The 21,388-nt window shown below is 40.9% G+C and overlaps 1 protein-coding gene across 1 annotated transcript; it reads left to right on the forward strand.

The window, feature by feature from the left end:
* The first annotated feature begins 16,681 nt into the window (after window positions 1–16,681).
* LOC133081816 (toll-like receptor 13) lies at window positions 16,682–18,665 on the forward strand. The gene is given in 2 exon segments (XM_061178164.1): window positions 16,682–18,367; window positions 18,369–18,665. Coding segments are annotated over 2 exon segments (1,983 nt in total).
* Window positions 18,666–21,388: the final 2,723 nt, after the last annotated feature.

Below are 21,388 nucleotides of genomic sequence, written 5' to 3' on the forward strand. Positions count from 1 at the left end.
CCCCACTGTGTCCTCAGGTCCGTTCTTTACATCCCACAGTGATTCTTGATTGGGTTTCACCACACCTCAGAAGTACCAAGAGTAAGCAGTTAGAAGGAAGGAGGAGAATCCTAGATAGCACTCTGAGCCCACATTACCCACAGTCCCTGCAGTAGCACTTGGGGAGCAGACATCAAGATCTCTGTTTGCATCACCTGTGCTGAGGTGGTAACAGCACTGGATTGGAGGTCAAGAGTCCTGGATTTGTTTTATTTATTTATTTATTGAAGTATAGTTGATTTACATCGTTGTGTTAGTTTCTGGTGTGCAGCAAAGTGAGTCAGTTATACATGTATATATATATATATCCTTTTAAATATTCTTTTCCATTATAGGTTATTACAAGATATTGAATATAGTTCCCTGTGCTATACAGTAGAACCTTGCTGTTTATCTATTTTATATATAGTAGTTTGTATCTGCTAATCCCAAACTCCTAATTTATCCCTCCCCCCTTCCCCTTTGATCACCCTAAGGTTGTTTTCTATGTCAGCGAGTCTCTTTCTGTTTTGTAAATAAGTTCATTTGTATCATTTTTTTAGATTCCACATATAAGTGATATCATATGATATTTGTCTTTCTCTGTCTGACTTACTTCACTTAGTATGATAATCTGTAGGTCCATCCATGTTGCTGCAAATGGCATTATTTCATTCTTTTTTATGGCTGACTAGTATTTCATTGTATATGTATATATATATCACATCTTCTTTATCCATTCATCTGTTGATGGACATTTAGGTTGTTTCCATGTCTTGGCTATTGTGAATAGTGCTACTATGAACATTGGGGTGCATGTATATTTTTGAATTAGAGTTTTCTCCAGATATATGCCCAGGAGTGGGATTGCAGGATCATATGGTAATTCTAGTTTCAGCTTTTTTAAGGAACCTCCATACTGTTCTCCATAGTGGCTGCACCAATTTACATTCCCACCAACAGTGTAGGAGGGTTCTCTTTTCTCCACACCAAGAGGCCTGGATTTGAATCTCAGTCATACATAACCATTTACTAGCTGAGTGCAAAGTCATGCTACTTGTCTGGGCCTCCTTCCTCTTCTGTAAAACTTCACAGAGAATTATGTGACAGGATAGTAAATTGGAAAGTGCTAAGTAATTCCAAGGTGTCTTTTCTGGGCATCAAGCCCGAAGACCCCTCAGACTAGAGCATGCACTGTGGATCACCTCCTCTCTCATCTCCCCTATCCTCAGCTGAATTTTCAAATAATAGCACTGTCAAGAAACTTCCAAGAGTAGAAATAAAAGCATCCACTCTTCCCAATTTCACAGAGAAAGCATAGAATATTAACAAAATAATAGTAATAACAAGCTATGAACACTTTAATTTGTGGCAAACTTTCAACCAAGACTGTTAAAGTGCCTTTTTGCAGATGATGTGGAGTGTTATTTGAAGGAGTGTCATACTCTCAGGTTCTGTGTGAGTCATGAAGCCGTGTTTTCTAAAAACCCTCACCAGGACTTTCTCCACATGTTAGAGGGAAAGGTCCTTTAGTCCCTACCCCCTTATACAAGCCTAGGAATGTCTCTGAAGGACACGGTGGTAAAACACAATGTGGTCATCAGCCTTGGAAAAGAACCTCAAGGGTCCTCCTGAGGCGTGATAACCCTTGTAAATGCGACAAGATTTGTCTTCTGTTCTCAGAGTTACATGTATCTCCTGCTGGGAAATGTCTTGATTTGGGCGCTGACGTATTTGCACTGAGACTCAGGTCCCCAAGTTGCACTCTGTATTAGGTGGGCCCCCACGAGACAGTGGCGTCCGAGAATGCTGTTCCCTGCTGGGCCAGCCCTGCCTTTCAGGGTCCAGGAGTCGTTGGGGGTAAATTTTATATTACGAAGCAGGTGGCTTGAGGTGCGTGCATGTGTGCCACTCTCTGCTTAGCCTAGGAGACCTTGGCAGGGTTGTGAGCTGATTGTTTCTGCAGTGATACACAGGGTAAGTAGAGATTGACTTGATAACTGAGGGTTGGGGCTGGTTCCATTTTCCTCAGCAGTTATTTGGTGCAGGGGTAAACTGAGGAAGAGGCCATGGGAATTTTTTGACATAGAGGCCAAACTCAGATAAGCAGGCAATGACAGTTGTTCACAGAGTGTGGTCCCTGGACCAGTAACATCAACACCACCCGGGAACTTGGGAAAAATTCAAATTCTTGGGCCCCTCTGCAGACCAAATGAATCTAAAACTCTGGCGGTGGGGCCCAGCAATCTATGTTTTGAAATGCCTTTCAGATGATTCAGACTCATGTTCAAACTTGAGAACTACTGGATTAAGGGCTTCTCACTCTGGCTGCACACCTGCAGCATTTGTTTAAAATACAGATTCTGGAGTGGGGCCCAGGAAATCCCTGTTTTTAATCCCTATGTGATACTGTTGCTCAGGCAAGATTGAGAACCACAAGTGCATTCTATCCTTAGGAACAAGTTTCTCGGACTGTGCTGAGTTTTTGTCATGGGCCTTCCAGTCCGTTGTCTGGACTATAGGTTGTAGTTTTAGGATTAGATGGCATTTTCTGGCTCAGGGCCTGTCTCTGTGATGGAATCAAGGCCTAGGCAGAGAGTGATGCCTGTGTTTCTTGGTAGGGAAGCTAGAGTGCCTCTGCCTATTGGTCCCCTCTCTCCTCCCTTAAAGGTCTAGAAGAAGCAGTTTGCCCTATAGAGTTCCTGTATAGAGGCCTGGAAGAAGAGGCTCTGCAGAAAATAGTGACCCGGGACAGTGGTTGCCAAAATACAGCTACTGTAGTCCATGAATATTCTGCATTTCAAACTAGACATCTCTAGCCCCTTCAATTCTTTCATCATCTCCCCATTACTCCCAGCTCCCCTAGTCACATACTCTTATGACCTCAGATCAGGTACTTCTTTTGCTTTCATTTCTCCATTTTAGAAAGTGGGACTAATACCTGTCATCATCCAAAGTGTGAAGGGGGCAGGCAGGGCTGAGAGAAGGACCAATGAGCTAAACTACCCACATTTGACAATGTATTAAGTGCACAAGACAATGAAACCACCTCCATTACACAGTGAAATGTTTGTGGGGAAAGGTCTGTACTCATCATAGTTATTTTAAAACTGGTTTGAAAGTTTTCAGAGGCAAAAATTATTTCATTCATGTAAATACTGAATCCTGGAGCAGCAGTGAGATAATATGAACTTCTGTTTGCAGTTAAGTCAGTCCATTATTTTACATCTTCTCTTGGCTTCCTGTCATAATAGGGGTATATAGAAACAGGGTTATGTTTACATACATGTGGGGGAAAGTATGTTGGACATGGGCAAATATGGTTACATTAATTGAGGGTCTATGTGCTAAACATTTTACTTATATCACCGTATTTAATCCTTTCAATAATCTTGTGAGATTCTTACTGCCTTTTACAGAAAAGACTGAGCTTATATGATCTGACTTCCCAAAGGAGACACAATGTCAGGCAGGATTTAAACTCAGGTATGTCTGATTTGAGGGAGCTTTTGTTCTTTTACAATCACCAGACTTGCTGTCATTTACCTAAGCTTCACCGTAATGCTGTTGTTTAAGAAGCCAGCCAGGCTGCAGTGACCTCTTACTGATAGGTTTAGATGCAGGGGAGGTATACGATCTGTTACAGACGATTCACTGAGCTAAGACTAAAATCTAAGTTTTCTGACCGTCTGCTAAACTGGAAAGTGCATCTTATGTCCGAAAGATAAGCAGTCCCTTCTTGCTACCTCAATGCCAACACTGACCAAGAAATCAAGAAAGGACCTAGGATGTCCCTATTACTCTCTGGGTTCTGAAATAGGGTCCTGACATTTCAGATTGACAAAAGAAGGCCCTTGGAGATTCGCCCAAAAGGCAAGCATGATATGGGGATCACATTATCAGATATATATCACATATAACCAGAGTTGGGAGGTCAGCCTTCCTTTGGGCTATACTTTGGCCCAGACTTTTTAAAGCTTCAGCTCTGGATTTCAAAATATTATATATATATATATATATATATATATATATATATATATATATATATATATATATATATACACACACACACACACACACACAAAGTGAAGGGGGGAGAAAGGAGCAATCATAAATATAATTATTTTGTTTATTGAAAAAACATTTGTATGGCTCTTACTCTGTGCCAGGTGCTGGTACTTGTCATATATTAACTCATTTAATCTTTAACAACTTTATGCTGAAGGTACAATTATTATCCTAATTTTACAGGTGAAGACATTGAGACTCTGAGAAATTAAATATTTGCCCAAGTCCAGAAAGTCAAGCAGCAGAGTCAGGAGTTAAACCTTGGCAGTCTGGTTCCACACTTTATACTCTCAATCACTATACTGTGCTGCCTCTCAAGGCTACAAGCAGAATTCTAAAACCATAGACTCAGAGTTGGAAAGGCCATTAAAGGATTTTCAGTCCAACCTTCCAACCAATACAGGAATCCCCTCTCTGCACTCCTTGCCCTGCTTGAACATTTTCAGTGTCTGGAGCTTAGTATCTCAAAGGTCCAATGGACCATCTCTGACTGTTGAGAAGTTTATCTTTAAAGTGAGCTGAGGAAGAAGATCAGCTCACTGAAAGTTGGCTGAGCCCACAGTACGTTTAAACCACTCTATTTTGTATATACAAAGATAAGGAAGATATGGTCCCTGTCCCTTACAGATTCTTAAGAGGGACAAACATGCATACAATGGCAGAATGTGGTACATGTTATACCACATGCTATTTTATATATATATATATATATATATATATATATATATACACACACACACACACACACACATATATAGAATAGAATAGAATACAAATAAAATAAATATAAAGATGAGCTGCAGGAGTACAGAAGAAGGTGAAACCAATTCCAAGGATGGGGAGTTAGGGAAGGCATCATAGAGTTGGTAAGAACTAAGCTCTGTCTTGAGTCTTGGGTAAGATTTCAACAAGCCCAGCTGAGGCAGAAGGGCAGGAGAGGAACGTCAAATAAGCACAGAAGTGCTTTCTTATGGCTGCTGTTTAGATAGCTGACGACAGTCATGTGATGCTCTGAGTCTGCCTACTTCCTGTTCCCTCAGCTGTTTACCTTCTCATTTAGTGTTTAAGAGCTTGGACACTGGGTTTGGATCCTAGTTCTGTCACTCATTACCAGGGCCACATTATGACTTTCATGGGCCCTAGGTGCCTTTACCTTGTGGGCCCCTTCCATTAAAGAAAAAACCTACAGAAAATTAGACTTTCCAACTCTTGGTATAAAGACAAATAATATTATATATTAAAACATTTAATATATAATATATTAAAACATTTCCTTCAACCTGAAACATTTCCTTCAACATTTCCTTCATTTTTTTCATCTGATTTTAAAAAGACAATAAAACATTTTTATGGACCCCTGAACGTATTTTGGGCCCTAGACGCTATATCTACTGGGCCTAATTGATAAGTCAGCCCTGTTCATTATAATCTTGGGATGCATACTTAAATTCTCAGAGACGCAGATTCCTCATCCACAAAATGGGAATAATGATATAACACCTATATCACAGGTTTGTGATAAGGATTAAGTGAGATCTTGCATGACAAAAATTAGCACACAATAAATGGCACTAATAAATATTAGCTATACATATGTAGGGTGACCATATAATTTATCATTCAAACCGGAGTACTTTTTTTTTTTGGCTGCTCTAGGTCTTCATTGCTGCGTGCGGGCTTTCTCTAGTTGCGGCGAGCAGGGGCTACTCTTCGTTGCAGTGCCCGGGCTTTTCATTGCGGTGGCTTCTCTTGTTGTGGAGCACGGGCTCTAGGGCGCGCAGGCTCAGTAATTGTGGCGCACGGGCTTAGTTGCTCCACAGCATGTGGGATCTTCCCGGACCAGGGATCGAACCCGTGTCCCCTGCATTGGCAGGCAGATTCTTAACCACTGTGCCACCAGGGAAGTCCCCCAGAATACTTTTGAGAGTGGAAGGGGGTAATAATTGGATGGGATGACAACAGTAGGCATAAACTGAGACATAATGGTCACTATATATATATATATGTATATGTACATATGTATATATACACATATATATATGAATGACCTGCTTTTCTGATCCTTCACCATGATAGTCACCCTCCTGTAGATACCCATCGCATTTTGTCAATGGGTCATTTTAAATATGGTGAACAGGGACTTCCCTGGTGGCGCAGTGGTTAAGAATCCGCCTGCCAACGCAGGGGACACGGGTTTGATCCCTGGTCTGGGAAGATCCCACATGCCGCAGAGCAGCTAAGCCCGTGCACCACAACTACTGAGACTGCACTCTACAGCCTGCGAGCCACAACTACTGAGTCTGCGTGCCACAACTACTGAAGCCCGTGCACCTAGAGCCTGTGCTCCGCAATACGAGGAGCCACCGTAATGAGAAGCCCGCGCACCTCAACCAAGAGTAGCCCCCGCTCGCTGCAATTAGAGAAAGCCTGCACGCAGCAAGACCCTACACAGCCAAAAATAAAATTAATTAATTTAAAAAAAATATGGTGAACAGGAAAGTGCTAGGTATGGTTTGACCAGGGGAACAATATTTCATTCATTTAATCCAAGATTGTATTAACTGCTTGAGCAGCTCTGTAACATGGTTGGTCTGTTGAACAAAATCTTTAGCTTGTTATAATTTCTTAAAGATTACCAGTAGCAATTTTTTTCAAAATTATGTCTATAAAGTCTTTAAATATCTTAGAATGTTACTGATCTGGGCTTGGAAACTTCCAACTCCTATAACATTTTGTTTATTCCTATACTGAGTGTTTACTTCTGTGTAGTATAACTTAAATTGTGTATGTGAATCCACCTCTCTGTAAATTATTGCTCAAGGGCAGGGACCATTACGTCTTGTCTTGAGCATCACCTTGCATAGTAGCTGAAACAAAGTAGGTACTCAACAAATGTGTAGGAAATGCATTAACACATGAATGCATGAATTTAAAACAGCTATACATTCTTTTACCAATACCTCAACTATCTTGGCATTCAGCTCCCTCTTAGTCATATTTATTCTATCCTCTCCAACTTGAAAATGTTGATTGCTGTTGTTTTGACTTGGAAGCTATAAATAAAATATAATTCAGTAGTCTGGGTTTCTCTTTGTTATATTATGTATGTTATATTCAGGGTGACCAGATGTTGCAGCCTGTACAGCTCAATTAACGCCTGTTATGTTTAATGCCAATTTCACTCTCAAAAGTGTCCTGATTCGCTTGATAAATTATGTGTAGTCATCTTTCTTATGTCATCTTCCTTCTTCTTTCTGTTCAGAACATAACCTAAGAATCCCTCAGGTTGTCCTGTTGTCCCCAGTATGTCTTATCTTATAGGCATGTGTCATGTTTACATTTATCCTAGCTAGGTACTGTCTGCTACAGCTTCTCTTCACTTCTAGAAAAGCCAAAAGGAAGAAGTTTAAATTGCAGAGAATAAGGCTGGAAGATCAGGACTACAAGGAACCACTAAACAAATACCTGTATAAACTACTGAGAGGGTTGTGGACTCTCCTTCCCTGGACCTTGACAGATCAGCTCAGCATTCGTCTGTTGTGTATTATGCATGCAGAGGCCTGCTTGATGGCCTTTGGAAGTCCCTCCCAGCTCTGAGATTCTCTAACTACTTTTTAAAGCTAGATTAGCAGTAAAGGTCAGTGACCTATATCTGGGGCTAGGATCAGCATATGATCCCTGGATGGATTAAGGCACAGGGCAAGAAAATCTCTGTTAGGAAAGGAGCAGATGGGTGGCAGTCTAGACACCTCTTAGTGGAATTTCTGGGTCCATCTTTCTCAAGCTGGGTTCCCAGCCTCATCCACAGAAGTCAAGGGCAGTAGTAGCCTGGGCCCTATGCTGCCTGAGTCATGCTTCTACTCCTCACTTTCCCACTTAGGAGCAGCTGGCTTAGCTTCTGGGATGGGAGAGGCCAGGGTGCCCAAAGCCCCATCTGCTCTGAAAGCTCCCTAATGACTGGGAACTAAGTAAACAGCAGTTTTCTGAATCAGCCTCTTGCATGACTTTGTTATTTAAGGTCAAACTTTTCCAGTATTAGTGAGTTACAGTTCCCCTCCCCAACCCCCATGCTACCCCCACTTTCACTTCCAGCTCCACCCAGCACTGGTTCCTGTTGCCCAAGTAAAATAATGCCTCGGTGAACTACAGAGTAGCTTTCAGTCCCCTCTTGGGTTTTGCTGAAATGGCCCAGGAATTCAGAAATGGTTCTCGCCCCCCTGCAGGGTCAAGATGATCTCTGCAGCCCCCTCAGCAACACAGAACATTTCTTCCTCTGCCCCTCTCCATTGGGTTCCATGGCCCCTCATTTCAATTCTGCTTCCCCTGAGGAGGAACTCCAGCCGGTGGGTAACATATCAAGAGGCTGTGGGCTGACCAGGAGCCTGGTGGCTCAGTGCTCAGCAACAAGCTTTTGGCCTGAGTTACAGTGGGTATTAGGCCATTGATTGAACTCTAGCTTACAGATGAGGAAACTGAGACTGAAACAAGTGTATAACTTGAGCATAGCTGGTAAGTGACAGAGCTGGGACTTGAAGCCAGGTTTTGCAGATTTCAAAGCTGAGCCTATTTCTGGTCAGGTCAGCCTAAGAGCTTCCCACCTCTTTTCCTTACTTCCCAGGAATGGGATGGGTTGAGAAGATCAGGTGCTCCCTGTAAGATTTTTTAATGGTTTTAGAGAATGCAAAGGCTTCAGGCTTCTTAGGGTCCAGGCAATATGCAATCAATTAGCAATCCCTCCTGCTGAGAGATGCAATGGAAATCAACTTGCATTAGACCTGTGTAAACTGTTAAAATTAGGTCTTCTTGTGGTACAGTCTTGGCAGGGAGTCAAAACACAAATCCAACTTCAATAGCTTTTTCTTAAAGAGAATCTTTTCTGCAGATTTTCTTAAAGGGGCAGTACATGGGTTTACACAGCATGTCAAACAGTGAGGCTTGATAAAATCCCTCTTCTCTTGTCCATCTCCACAGCCACAGTTCAAATCTCTGTCTCTTTCTGCCTCCCCCTTCACACTCTTTCTTTCTCACTCTGTGTTGCTCTCTCCACTTCTTCCTTTTCAACACACATAAAAACTTGTTCTCTTTGCCTTCAGGCTTCTGGGACATGTAATGCCCTAGGACGTCTAATCTGTCTCTTGCTCTGGATGTTTTTCTCCTGCAGGGAGAACCCCCACCCTTAACTCTAGTGAATTCTGAATTCTGGTCTCCTTCTTGTTAAAGCTGTGTGATGCAGAAATGATCATTAGATTATGCAAATCCTGAAAAACTGATGATATTATCAATGAACATGATGTTCTTAATATTTCAGAACAAATTTAAAACACTTAGGCTTGTCTTTTATGGTCTTCTTGTATCTGAGATATCAAAAAAGCCTAAATTCCTGCTTATCAAGAATTGACATTTATTGAGCACCTGTGACATGCCAGGCCCTGTGCTAGGCAATTTCATCCATGTTATCGTATGTAAACTTAGCCACATGTGGTGTGGATTTTTAACTCTCACTTTATAAATTTTCCAAAACTAAGGTTCTCAGGGGTTAAGTCCAATGTTACACAGAGCAAAGGTTGAAATCTGATTCTGAAACCCATATCCTTTCCACTGTATCAAATTACCTCTTATAGCTGAAGTGAGATATAAACAATAATAATAACAGTTACTTTATGCCTAAAAATATTTGAGGCCGCTTCTTAATACTACTCTGTAATTATTAAACATAATTTTGCCATTGAATTAAAAACAATTTAATGATAGCCAAGTTTGGTGTTCTCTACACCATAAACTATAAAGTAAAAAGCTAGTACAATTTTTATTATAAATGTTTGACTAATCTACAGATATACTGTCTTTTTAACCACCCCCCCCCCGCCCCCAAAAAATCCTTAAGCCTTCCCTTTTGGAAAAAGTTTGCTAAACCTTTTGGTCAATGGAGATTTTGCTGAGAATATGATTGGATCAACATTAAATATATGAGTCATGTGGCAATGATATTGTTAAGAGAGAATTATCCCTTTGTTTCCTTTCACTGTTTTTTTAAAATTAATTAATTATTTTTTGGCTGTGTGGGGTCTTCGTTGCTGTGTGCGGGCTTTCTCTAGTTGCGGTGAGGGGGAGCTACTCTTTGTTGCAGTGCACGGGCTTCTCACTGTGGTGGCTTCTCTTGTTGGAGCACAGGCTCTAGGCACATGGGCTTCAGTAGTTGTGGCATGTGGGCTCAGTAGTTGTGGTTCACAGGCTCTAGAGCACAGGATCAGTAGTTGTGGCACACAGGGTCAGTTGCTCTGCGGCATGTGGGATCTTCCCGGACCAGGGATCGAACCCATGTCCCCTGCATTGGCAGGCGGATTCTTAACCATTGCGCCACCAGGGAAGTCCCCCTTTTACTGTTCTTATCCTAAAGAAATCCCTGTATAACTGTTTGTGGGATAGCCATCCAACTACCAAAATAACATCCTTTCTAGTGGGATTTTCATTGTCCTTTCTGCCAGCTGTGGGACTAGAACCTACATGGACAACCTGGTAGAAGATAAAAGCAGCTTGAAATCAGGAAACTTGGGTTCTTCTCATGGCTTTTCTTTTGACAAGTCACTTCACCTCTCTAAACATATTATTTTTTAAGGATTTATACTGAGTCATGAGAGAGATGGGCTAGTCTTTCGCACAAATGGTTTGGCAAGTTAATTCAGCATATGTGAAATTCTTTCATATCGCTTGTCTTTCTTAGTCAAAAAGGCTGAGTTTAAAAGTGAATTAACATTTATCTCTGAGAAATGAGAACATATGCCCACACAAAAACTTGTACATGAATATTCATAGCAACTTTATTCATAATAGTCAAAAAGTGGAAATAATCCAGGTGTCCATCAACTGATGAATGGATGAACCAACTCTGGAATACTATGGAATACATACCATGGAATACTACTCAAATAAAAAGGAACAAACTGGGCTTCCCTGGTGGCGCGGTGGTTGAGAATCTGCCTGCTAATGCAGGGGACACGGGTTCGAGCCCTGGTATGGGAAGATCCCACATGCCGCGGAGCAACTGGGCCCGTGAGCCACAACTGCTGAGCCTGCGCGTCTGGAGCCTGTGCTCCACAACAAGAGAGGCCACAATAGTGAGAGGCCCGCGCACCGCGATGAAGAGTGGCCCCCGCTTGCCGCAACTAGAGGAAGCCCTAGCACAGAAACAAAGACCCAACACAGCCAAATAAATAAATAAATAAAACTCTACCATGAATGTAATATTAAAAAAAAAAAAAGGAACAAACTAATTATATACACAACAATCTGGATGAATCTTTAAGGAATTATGCAGAGTGAAAAAAACCAACTTAAAAGGTCATATACTATATGTTTCCAACTGTATAAGGTTCTTGAAGTGACAAAGAGGCAGAGAACAGATTAGCAGTTATTTGTGGTGATAGAATTGTTCTGTATCTTGACTGCAGTAGTGGATATACAAACATACATAGGTGATAAAATTTTATAGAGCTAAATATACCACACATAAGTACAAGTAAAACTGGGGAAATCTGAACAAGATTGGTGGATTGTATCAATGTCAATATTCTGGCTGTAATGCTGTACCATAGTTTTGCAAGAGGTTACCACTGGGGGAAACTGGGCAAAATGTATAAGACATCTCTCTGTATATTTCCTACAACTGCATGTGAATCTACATTTATCTCAAAATAGAAAGTTTACTTTAAAAACAAAGTAAGTAAATAAGGTTTCCTTTTGTCCATTAAAATGCCCTAACCTGAAATGAAGTGTTGAGGCTTAAGAGAAAGAAATTCCAAAGGGTTTAGAATCTTCTGGGTGCTAATTTTAGGCACAGTCTTGTCTGTGCAAATACAGCAGCAGCTGCCTTGAAAAGACTTTGTTGAGCAGTTTTCTGAAAGGCTCCTTTGATCCTGTCAGTTTCTGCAGTGGGCGTATCATGGGTAGACTTGCAAGTTGGTTGACTTGGCTCCAGGGTGGAGAGAACCACAGCTCCTCCTTTACTGTGTGGGTACCCCACTTCGAGTTCTATGGGCTGGCTTGACAGGGTCCAGTCCAAAAAATCAGCTGCATCCTTGTGGGAAGGGGGAAGGGGTAAATCTGGCTGTCAAGCACCAATGCATAGCAAAGGACACAGAAATGTTGACTTAAGAGTATATAGTGCTCGAACCCATGTCCCCTGCAGAAGCCCGTGTACCGCAACAAAGAGTAGCCCCCGCTCACTGCAACTAGAGAAAGCCTGTGTGCAGCAACGATGACCCAACACAGCCAAAAAAGAAAAAAAAAGAGTATATAGTGGACAGAGGAGGATCAGGAATGGAATCTGGCAGCTAAAGTAGAAAACACTCAACTTTTTGTTTTTCCCTAAAAATGAGCTAGCTTATATGTCCTGTATTTGTCAATAATTTTTTCCCTTTTCTTCTTGCATAGTTTGCTCCTTAACTAGGGGGAAGCCAGGTTCCAGGTGTTTTGAGAAGTGGAGCTTTAGAATTTCTATAGCAGCTTCATGCTAGATTACATCCATACATTTAATTTTGTGCTAGTTTTTTTTGAACCATTATTTTGGAGGAAAAAATATTAAGGAACCTGGAATCAGATGCTCAGCTTTCAGATGCTTTTGGTATAGCAAGCTTTGCTACAAGAAAGTAAAGCTTTAGGCTAGGGGCTCTCTAAACAAGGGTGAACAAATGACAAAGTTATAAACTAGTCAAAGTTGTCTTTCACGACTCCTGCCTTCACCCTTTGTGTACTCTTTTTTCCCCTCGTTTGGACTCCTTCCCTCCTTGCCCCACACCCAACTGTCCAGTACCTTCACAGCCTCTCCTTACAGACATTTTAGAGATTTTCTGTCTGGAAGGACACAGGAGAAGCTGATAACAAAGGAGGAGGGCTGAGGAATTGGGGTGAGGAGACTTACATTTTTACTGTGCATCATTTTGTGCTGTTTGAATTTTAAATATCTGCATGTACCACCTATTGGAAAAAAATTTTTTAACATTTTTCAGTAAAGAATTTGCTATCTAGGCAGTCCATGGCATATAATATTTTGGGAGAAGATGGTCTAGGTTGAAGTGATGTAGATCAAACCTTATTTGCTTATAAAAGTTTTCGAAATAAGTGTTTATGTTCTAAACTGAAAGCCTGATGCCAATTTAAAAAAAAAATTAAAATGATTACAAATATCATTTTTAATCAAATGCTAAATGCTATGCTTTAGACTAACCTTTACAAATATGGTAAAAATACATTCTGAAATTTTAAAGCTAGTTCCAATGAAAAATATTCTAACCCAATGTAAGACTAGCATGTCTTGACTTTTGGTTCATAAAATATGGTCAGCATAGATATATTTTTCTAATATAAAAATTAAGTAGAGCAGCACAGTGACAATATCATAAACTTGTATTACATAGTATACAGACATCTAGCTTACTGTAGAAATTTCTTTTTTAATTGAAGTATAGTTGAATTACAATGTTGTCTTAGTTTCAGGTATACAGCAAAGTGATTCAGTTTATATATATATTTTTTTTCAGATTCCTTTCTATTATAAGATATTATGAGATGTTGAATATAGTTCCCTGTGCTACACAGTAGGACCTTTGATGTTTATCTATTTTATATAAAGTAGTGTGTATTTGTTAATCCCAAGCTCCTAATTTATGTCTCCCCCTCCTTCCCCTTTGGTAACCGTATGTCTGTTTTCTTTGTCTAGGGTCTGTTTCTGTAAATAAGTTCATTTGTACCCTTTTTCTTAGATTCCACATATGAGTGATATCATATGATATTTGTCTTTCTGTATCTGACTTACTTCACTCAGTATGACAATCTGTAGGTCTATCCATGTTGCTGCAAATGGCATTATTTTGTTCTTTTTTATGGCTGAGTCATTATCACATCTTCTTTACCCATTGATCTCTTTATGGACACTTAGGTTGCTTCCATGTCCTGGCTATTGTACATAGTACTGCTATGAACATTGGGGAGCATGTATCTTTAGTCTACTATAGAAAGTTCTTATTTCTTCACTATCCTTGCCTCATTTTGAATGCCACAGCCAGACGAGTTTGGCTCTCTGCCCTGTTCCAGTACTTTGAAAAGTTCAGCGTGACAGGCCTAAACTCAAGCTGCAAAAACCAGTGCTGTTTGGGTCTTTGCACAGATTCTTTCCTATTCACTTTCTTGACTGTCTACTCTCTGCTCTCATCTCCCTGGCATGCTGAACCTAGTTCCACAACTGCTTCTAGAAGCCCTTCATTTTGGTTACCTTTAAGTACTTCTCTTCTTCTATGGTTTATAGGCCCCAGCTCCCTGCTCTGGTATTGGCTCTGAATGCTCCTTTGATTGCAGTAACACCAGCAGTTTCAGGTAAAAGAAACCTCCCCTAGCCCTGCCCCCATGGAACCTTTACCAACAAAGCTTGTCCCTTTCTGTACCTTGTCAGGGTGGGCAATTTGGATGTTTGGAGCTTTACAGTTTCCCTTCATTTAAAATTTCCTGGGACAAACAGGGATAGATTTTAGGGGTCATGTTGGTAACCCTTGTCATCTGTGAGAGCATTCATCCGGCAATGCCATCTTGTTCAACCCAGTTTCCTTGAGTCACCCCACACTTATGCAAGACATATTTACTTATGCTACTACTTTTTCTTCCTCTTCTGCTCCTCCTCTTTGCCCTTCTCTTTCTTCTTTTTTTTTTAAATTTTATTTATTTATTTATTCATTTATGGTTGTGTTGGGTCCTCGTTTCTGTGCGAGGGCTCTCCCCAGTTGCGGCAAGCAGGGGCCACTCTTCATTGCGGTGCACGGGCCTCTCACTATCGCGGCCTCTCCCGTTGCGGAGCACAGGCTCCAGACGCGCAGGCTCAGTAATTGTGGCTCACGGGCCTAGTTGCTCCGCGGCATGTGGGATCTTCCCAGACCAGGGCTTGAACCCATGTCCCCTGCATTGGCAGGCAGACTCTCAACCACTGCGCCACCAGGGAAGCCCTCCTTCTTCTTATATTTACTTTTGCAATGAAATCTCTCATCCTTTGATCCATTTCCTTCCTGTTGCCTAACAAAGTTAAAATGCCTTAAAGCATTGGCCTCCTAGCACTGAATCAATCTACTCATCTCAGTCCTAATACCAGCGGGCTGACTTAAAATTGAAATTGAAACTATCATCAGATCATTGTATTTTTCATTTTCTCTGTCATTGACATGAATATAAAGTGTAAGTATAAACTTAGGACACCGCCTTTTGTGGAATAGTCTAGAATTTATACACCAAATTAGCATTCTTCAAAGTGATCACTGAGATAGAGTTGTTACAAGTATCCCTGTGATGTAATCGTTGTTACAAATGTTTGGGGGCTGCTCTTTTGGAATTAAGGGGCGACAGAAGGTAGTGGAAAGAACATGAGGTTCTGAGATGATATAGCCTTTGCTTTGTTTTTTTTTTGCCACATATTTTGTGTTTCTATTTATATGAAATGTCCAGAATAAGCATATCCATAGAGAGAGAAAATAGATTAGTGGTTGTCAGGGCCTACATAAAAGCAAGAATGGAGAGTGATTGCTAATGTGTGCAGGGCTTTTTTGAGGGGGGGACGGTGAAGACAATTTTCTGGAATTGGATAGTGATGATTGCACAAATTTGCAACTATATTAAAAACCACTTCATTATACACTTTAAAAGAATAAAGTTTATGGTATATAAAATATACTTTAATTAAGCTGCTATTAAAAATGTATGTAAACTTACATCTAATTTCCACATAAATAAGATATAGCCTTTTCTTTGAATTGCTAATCTGCCTCACATTAGCTGTACAATATTTGTGTCTCTGAGCTTCCAGTTCCCCATGTATACAGTGGGGTTGAGACTATTTATCTTGCTGAGTTTTGTAGTGAGTCATTCATGCCTATGAAAATGCTGGACACATAGTAAGTGCTTGATATTTTCACACTTCTGTACTTACTGCCAGTTTATCATCTGTGCAAGAAAGTTGTTGCCCCTGTACACTCTCCCTTAGTTGATGGCTCTATTTCCCCCTCTCTCTTTGTGTTCTGGTCAAACTCAACTATATTCTTCCTTAAAAAATTAGGAGTATGAGGGAAGTTTTCTGACTTGATATATATTGAAACTTATAGCAAATAAAATAGTTAATTGAAAATCTATAGATGTCATCCCATTAACAAAAAAAAATCTCTCATCACTATGATTTAATATAGGGAGGTTGTGACCAATATTATGAGACCAACATAAAAAAATGCATAGGAAATGTATGAATTGAAAAAGAGATATATAACTTCCATTACCTACAGAGAACATAATCATTAACAGATAAACCTAATAGAATAAACAGTCATATTTTAAAAACTATTATGAGTTCAGAAAGCTTTCTATGCTTATGATCAACAAGAACACAAAAAATTAAAAACTTATGGCACCCTTGCTATACTTAACTAGAAAATTAGGAAAAAATAAGATATTTCTCAATATCTCAATAATAAAATCTAAAAGTTTCTAGGACATACCCTAACACAGAAACACAAAATTTTACAGAGAATATTTTAAAACTTTTTAAAAATATAAAGGAGGTTTTGACTAAATGAAGATATACCATGTCTATATTTGGTGTCGCTTCCTCCGAAATTTACCTGTATTAGAGGCTTTGGTTTTTTGGAAAAATGCCATTAATGCAGGGGGCGTAAAGCGCCTTGCCAACTGTACCAGGCTTTTGTCCCTTGACCTGAGCCAAAGCAATGATCTTGTTCACCTCAATGACAGTGAGTTTGATGCTATGCCCAGCCTCCAAAGGCTGAATCTAAACACGTGTCAACCTTCCTTTCTCAGCAACAGGACCTGGAGTGCCCTCCAGAACTTGAGAGCCCTAGACCTGAGCCACAATAAGTTTAAAAGATTTCCAGATTTTGCATTTTCACCCTTGAGGTACCTACAATCTCTCTTTCTCTCTAGAAATCCCATCACAGAACTCAATAATATGGCCTTCTATGGGCTGTATTCATTGAAGGAGCTCAACTTGGCTGGGTGCTGGATAGTAAAAATTGACAAATACTCCTTTGCTCAATTTCCAAATTTAGAGAGTTTAGACCTTGGATACAACAATATTCGGACACTGAAATGCAGAACATTTCAGTTTCTGAAGAAGCTCCAAGTTCTCATTCTCTCCCAGAACTGCCTGAAAGACATAGAGGAGAATGCATTTTCTGACCTCAATTACCTCTATAAACTTGACTTGGCATACAATATCTTGTCAAGTTTTCAAGCAGGCCTTTTCTTGGGCCTGGAAAATCTAGAAGTTTTGAATCTCAGTTTTAATAAAATTAGTTATGAAACCACTAGGACCTTGCCATTTCCTCCATTTATGAACCTCAAGTCTTTGAAACAACTCAACCTAGAAGGACAAATACATGGAATTCAGGTTGTTCCAACCAACTTCTTCCAAGGGCTGAATGGCCTGCAGGAGCTACTCCTAGGGAAAAATCCCATGGTATTCCTAGATGACCTTCAGTTTGACTCCCTGATTAATCTCACAAAGTTGGATATCTCAGGAACAAAATCTGGAGACCGAAGTCTCAGTTTAAATATTTCCTTATTCCAAAAACTCAAAAGACTAAAAATGCTGCGCCTAGAAAACAACTTAGTGTCATTGACTCCTGGCATGTTCTCTGGCTTAGAAAGCCTTCAGGTCTTCTCTTTAAGATTCAACAACCTAAGAGTCATTAATCAAAGTCATCTGGAGAATCTGAAATCTCTGAAGTACTTTGATCTCTATGGGAACAAACTTCAGTGCAGCTGTGACAATGCATGGTTCAAGAATTGGTCAATAAACACAGCAAATGTCCGTATCCCCTACCTCCAGAGCTATACTTGTCAGCAGCCAAATATCCAGAGTTTCTTGATAGATTTTGATGATTCTATGTGTAATTTTGACCTAGGAAAAGTTTGCTTCTTCTGCTCCTTCAGTCTGGTCCTCACAACCATGGTCTCCTCTTGGTTCATTGCCAAGATGACTCCATCTCTATGGTATGGGCTCTACATATTTTGAGCCTGGTACCTGGCCAAGTGGCATAGGATGGAGAAGGAGTTCATCTATGATGCCTTTGTCTCTTTCACTGCCACTGATGAGCAGTGGGTATATGAAGAGCTTGTTCCAGCCCTAGAAGAAGGTGGCCAGCCCACTTTTAAGCTCTGTCTTCACCACCGGGACTTTGAACCAGGCATAGACATCTTTGAGAACATCCAGAATGCCATCAACACCAGCCGGAAAACTTGTGTGTGTGGTCAGTAACCACTACCTGCACAGTGAATGGTGCCAGCTTGAAGTACAGCTGGCCAGCATCAAGATGTTCTATGGGCACGAGGATGTCATCATCTTGATCTTCCTGGAAGAGATCCCAAACTATAAGTTATCCAGCTACCACCGACTCAGGAAACTTGTGAATAGGCAGACATTTATCACCTGGCCAGACAGTGCCCAAGAGAGGCCACTCTTCTGGGCTCGTATTAGAAATGCATTGGGCAACAAATCTGTGGAGAAAGACAACGCACAGCTAATTGTGGCCCAGTGACTAGAAGTCTTTGTGACCTCAAATCCGATGTTGCCCAAGGTGTGTATCGACTAAGAGTGTGACTGAACGTACCTGCTCTGCGGGGAGAAGGTTGCTCATGACCATTATTTGGTTAATGTCCATCAGGCAACTGGAAGAGTGAAGGGAGCTGCCTGAGGAAGCTTCAGGAACAGTGTTAGGGGATATAATCCCTCTATTAGGGGATTAGATATCTGGAAAGTAGGGCCCTCATATGTGCTTGAGAACATTGCTCAGCTAGTTTATCCAAATCAGTTCCTGTCAAGATAGATTGAACTATACTCCTTCTAAGAACCTATAACAACATAAAGACCACACAGGGGGTTTAATAAAAGCAAAAAAAAAAAAAAGTTAGGATTCTGGTGTATTCTCCTTTAGGGCATGAAATTCCAAAGGCCAACTTCTGTTTAAGTCAGAGCCCAAGCGTTAGGAGAGTTCTAGTTTGGATCCATTGATTTACTCAATGGGAAGCAGCCTTGATGATCTAGCAGTGCAATGATGACTGCAGGAACTATCACCTAGCTGTGATAAAACAGACTTCATAGAGCAGTTTCTGGCAGCCATTCTTAGGGTTGTAGCCCCAATGGCTTCATGCTTCAAGCACCAGACACAGACCAGTGTCCTGTAGCAGGCAATATCTGTAGGGAGCAACACCCAGCGTAGGGGCCATGGCTCTGGTAGTAGGCAAAAGTGCTACAGATTCCTGTAGGAAGGAATTTCTTACAGGAAAAATGCTGTAAATTCCTGGAGCAAGAGGGGCCATAGGGATCTAGAGGAGATCAGCCTATAGTGGGATTAGTAGGGTACCAACACTGCCCTTTTCTGATTGTCTCTCCATGAGGACTTGGTCTTTGCCCTTTATCCCTAAGACTCTGGGAAGAGTTTGTTGAGGAAGAAAGACCCTGATGGGCAGAATCTTTAGCAGCTGAGGTAGTCAAATGTCTACCTCAGTGGGCCCTTGCCAGGTCTCTCTGTACTACAAATGACTCCCCTGTGTGAAGAGAGGTCGGCATGTTTGGGACAGGACTTTTGTTAAACTGTTAGGGAAAAATCCAAGGGCATTTGTGTGGGAAATTGTGAGTCATCAGCTGGATGTTTGTGGGTTAAATATTACATTGTTGCAGGAAAAGTTTACAACTGCCTCATGGGACATGCAAGAAATATGACATTACTTAATTTTCTTTAAATCAGATGATATCTGATTTTGAGGCCCTGTTCTGCTAGATTGTTAAAAAATTCTATCTTAGTCATTATGGGTTCCTCACCCTCACCCACTAACCCCTCATGTCCTTGCGTAAAGCAAAAAAAGAAAAAGTTGGTGGAGGACTTTTGTAGAAAAGAAGTGCTCAGGAGTGAAAAACAGCTCTTTTTTTTGCATCCTGAAAAAAATGGGGGGCAATTTCTCCAGTCTTTGGTCCACATTACCACTTGTATGCCCATCGTCCAAGCTGGATCCCTGGAGTCTGAGGACTCTGCTGCCTCTGGGCTATGCTTGGCACTGCATTTTTTGCTGAAAATTGGACATAGCCATTCACCTCCCTGGAGATGAAATGGGTCTTGGATCCCACCACTCAAGGAAACGGCAAGTAGACCTCTGTTCTTTTCCTGGTCTTAAGTAAACTTCACCTCTCTGGGTGCTTCAGTCACCATTCTGTGCCCTGCTCTCCCCCCATCACACACACATACACACACACACACACACACACACACACACACACTAGCATGATTCAACAAACTAAGACAGGAAGACAACTTCCTGTCTTCAGACAACTTCAACAGGCATAGGAGTATGTTCCCTTTGGATGGGGGGAGCTATATTTCTCTTATTCTTCCTGATTCTTCCACAGCAGGAAAAATAAAACAAAAACATCTCTATACATTATTCTGCCATGAAATTAATAAGTGAAAATGACTAGCAGACTAAGATCATTGGGCAGCATGCCAATCAATGGCTGTATAGGATTCTTTGAAATTACAGTGTGTGATATGAGGGGCACAATACCATGAAGAGGGTGATGGCTGTAGCCTAGTAGGAAAGTACACATTGGTGCATGTGTGTGTAGTCCTTCTTGGAAGGAAAGGTGGATAATTAATAACTTGAACTCGTTTCATTTTCGAAATGATGAGGCAATCATGCTGGAACAGAGACTAAATTTTATACACATATTCCAGGAAACCAGATGAACAGCAGTGTTCACCCATGTACTTGGGACCAGCTACATAATTGCTGGGCCTAATGTGAAATGAAAATGCAGGGCCACTTGTCCAAAAGTTATTCAGAATTTCAAGACAGTGATGGCAGAGCACTAAACCAAGTACAGGGACCTTCTGAGTGTGGAGCCCTGTGTGACTGCACTGGTCACATGCCCATGAAGCTGGTCCTGCTTGTGACTATCAGCCAGGTGAATAGGATTTTCTCCTCACAACTTAAATCTCCAAATAGGAAAACAGTGGGTATTTTCCCACAGAACATATTATTTAATCCAGTAAAGGGATGATTATTTCCTTGAACGAAACTGTCTCGCCAGTCTTTGAGGTCATCTTAAAAAAGAAATGGAATTGTCTTTTGTATTAAAAAAAAATACCATCACACCACCACAGATAAAATGGTGCCATTGTCATTCTTGTTGTTTTAGTCTTGGAAGGGATTGGGGCAGTAACTCAAGGCATACCCATTATACAAAGGTTTGCATTATGTTTTTACA

This window comes from Eubalaena glacialis, chromosome X, assembly GCF_028564815.1.
Source record: "Eubalaena glacialis isolate mEubGla1 chromosome X, mEubGla1.1.hap2.+ XY, whole genome shotgun sequence".
NCBI classification, from domain to species: domain Eukaryota; kingdom Metazoa; phylum Chordata; class Mammalia; order Artiodactyla; family Balaenidae; genus Eubalaena; species Eubalaena glacialis.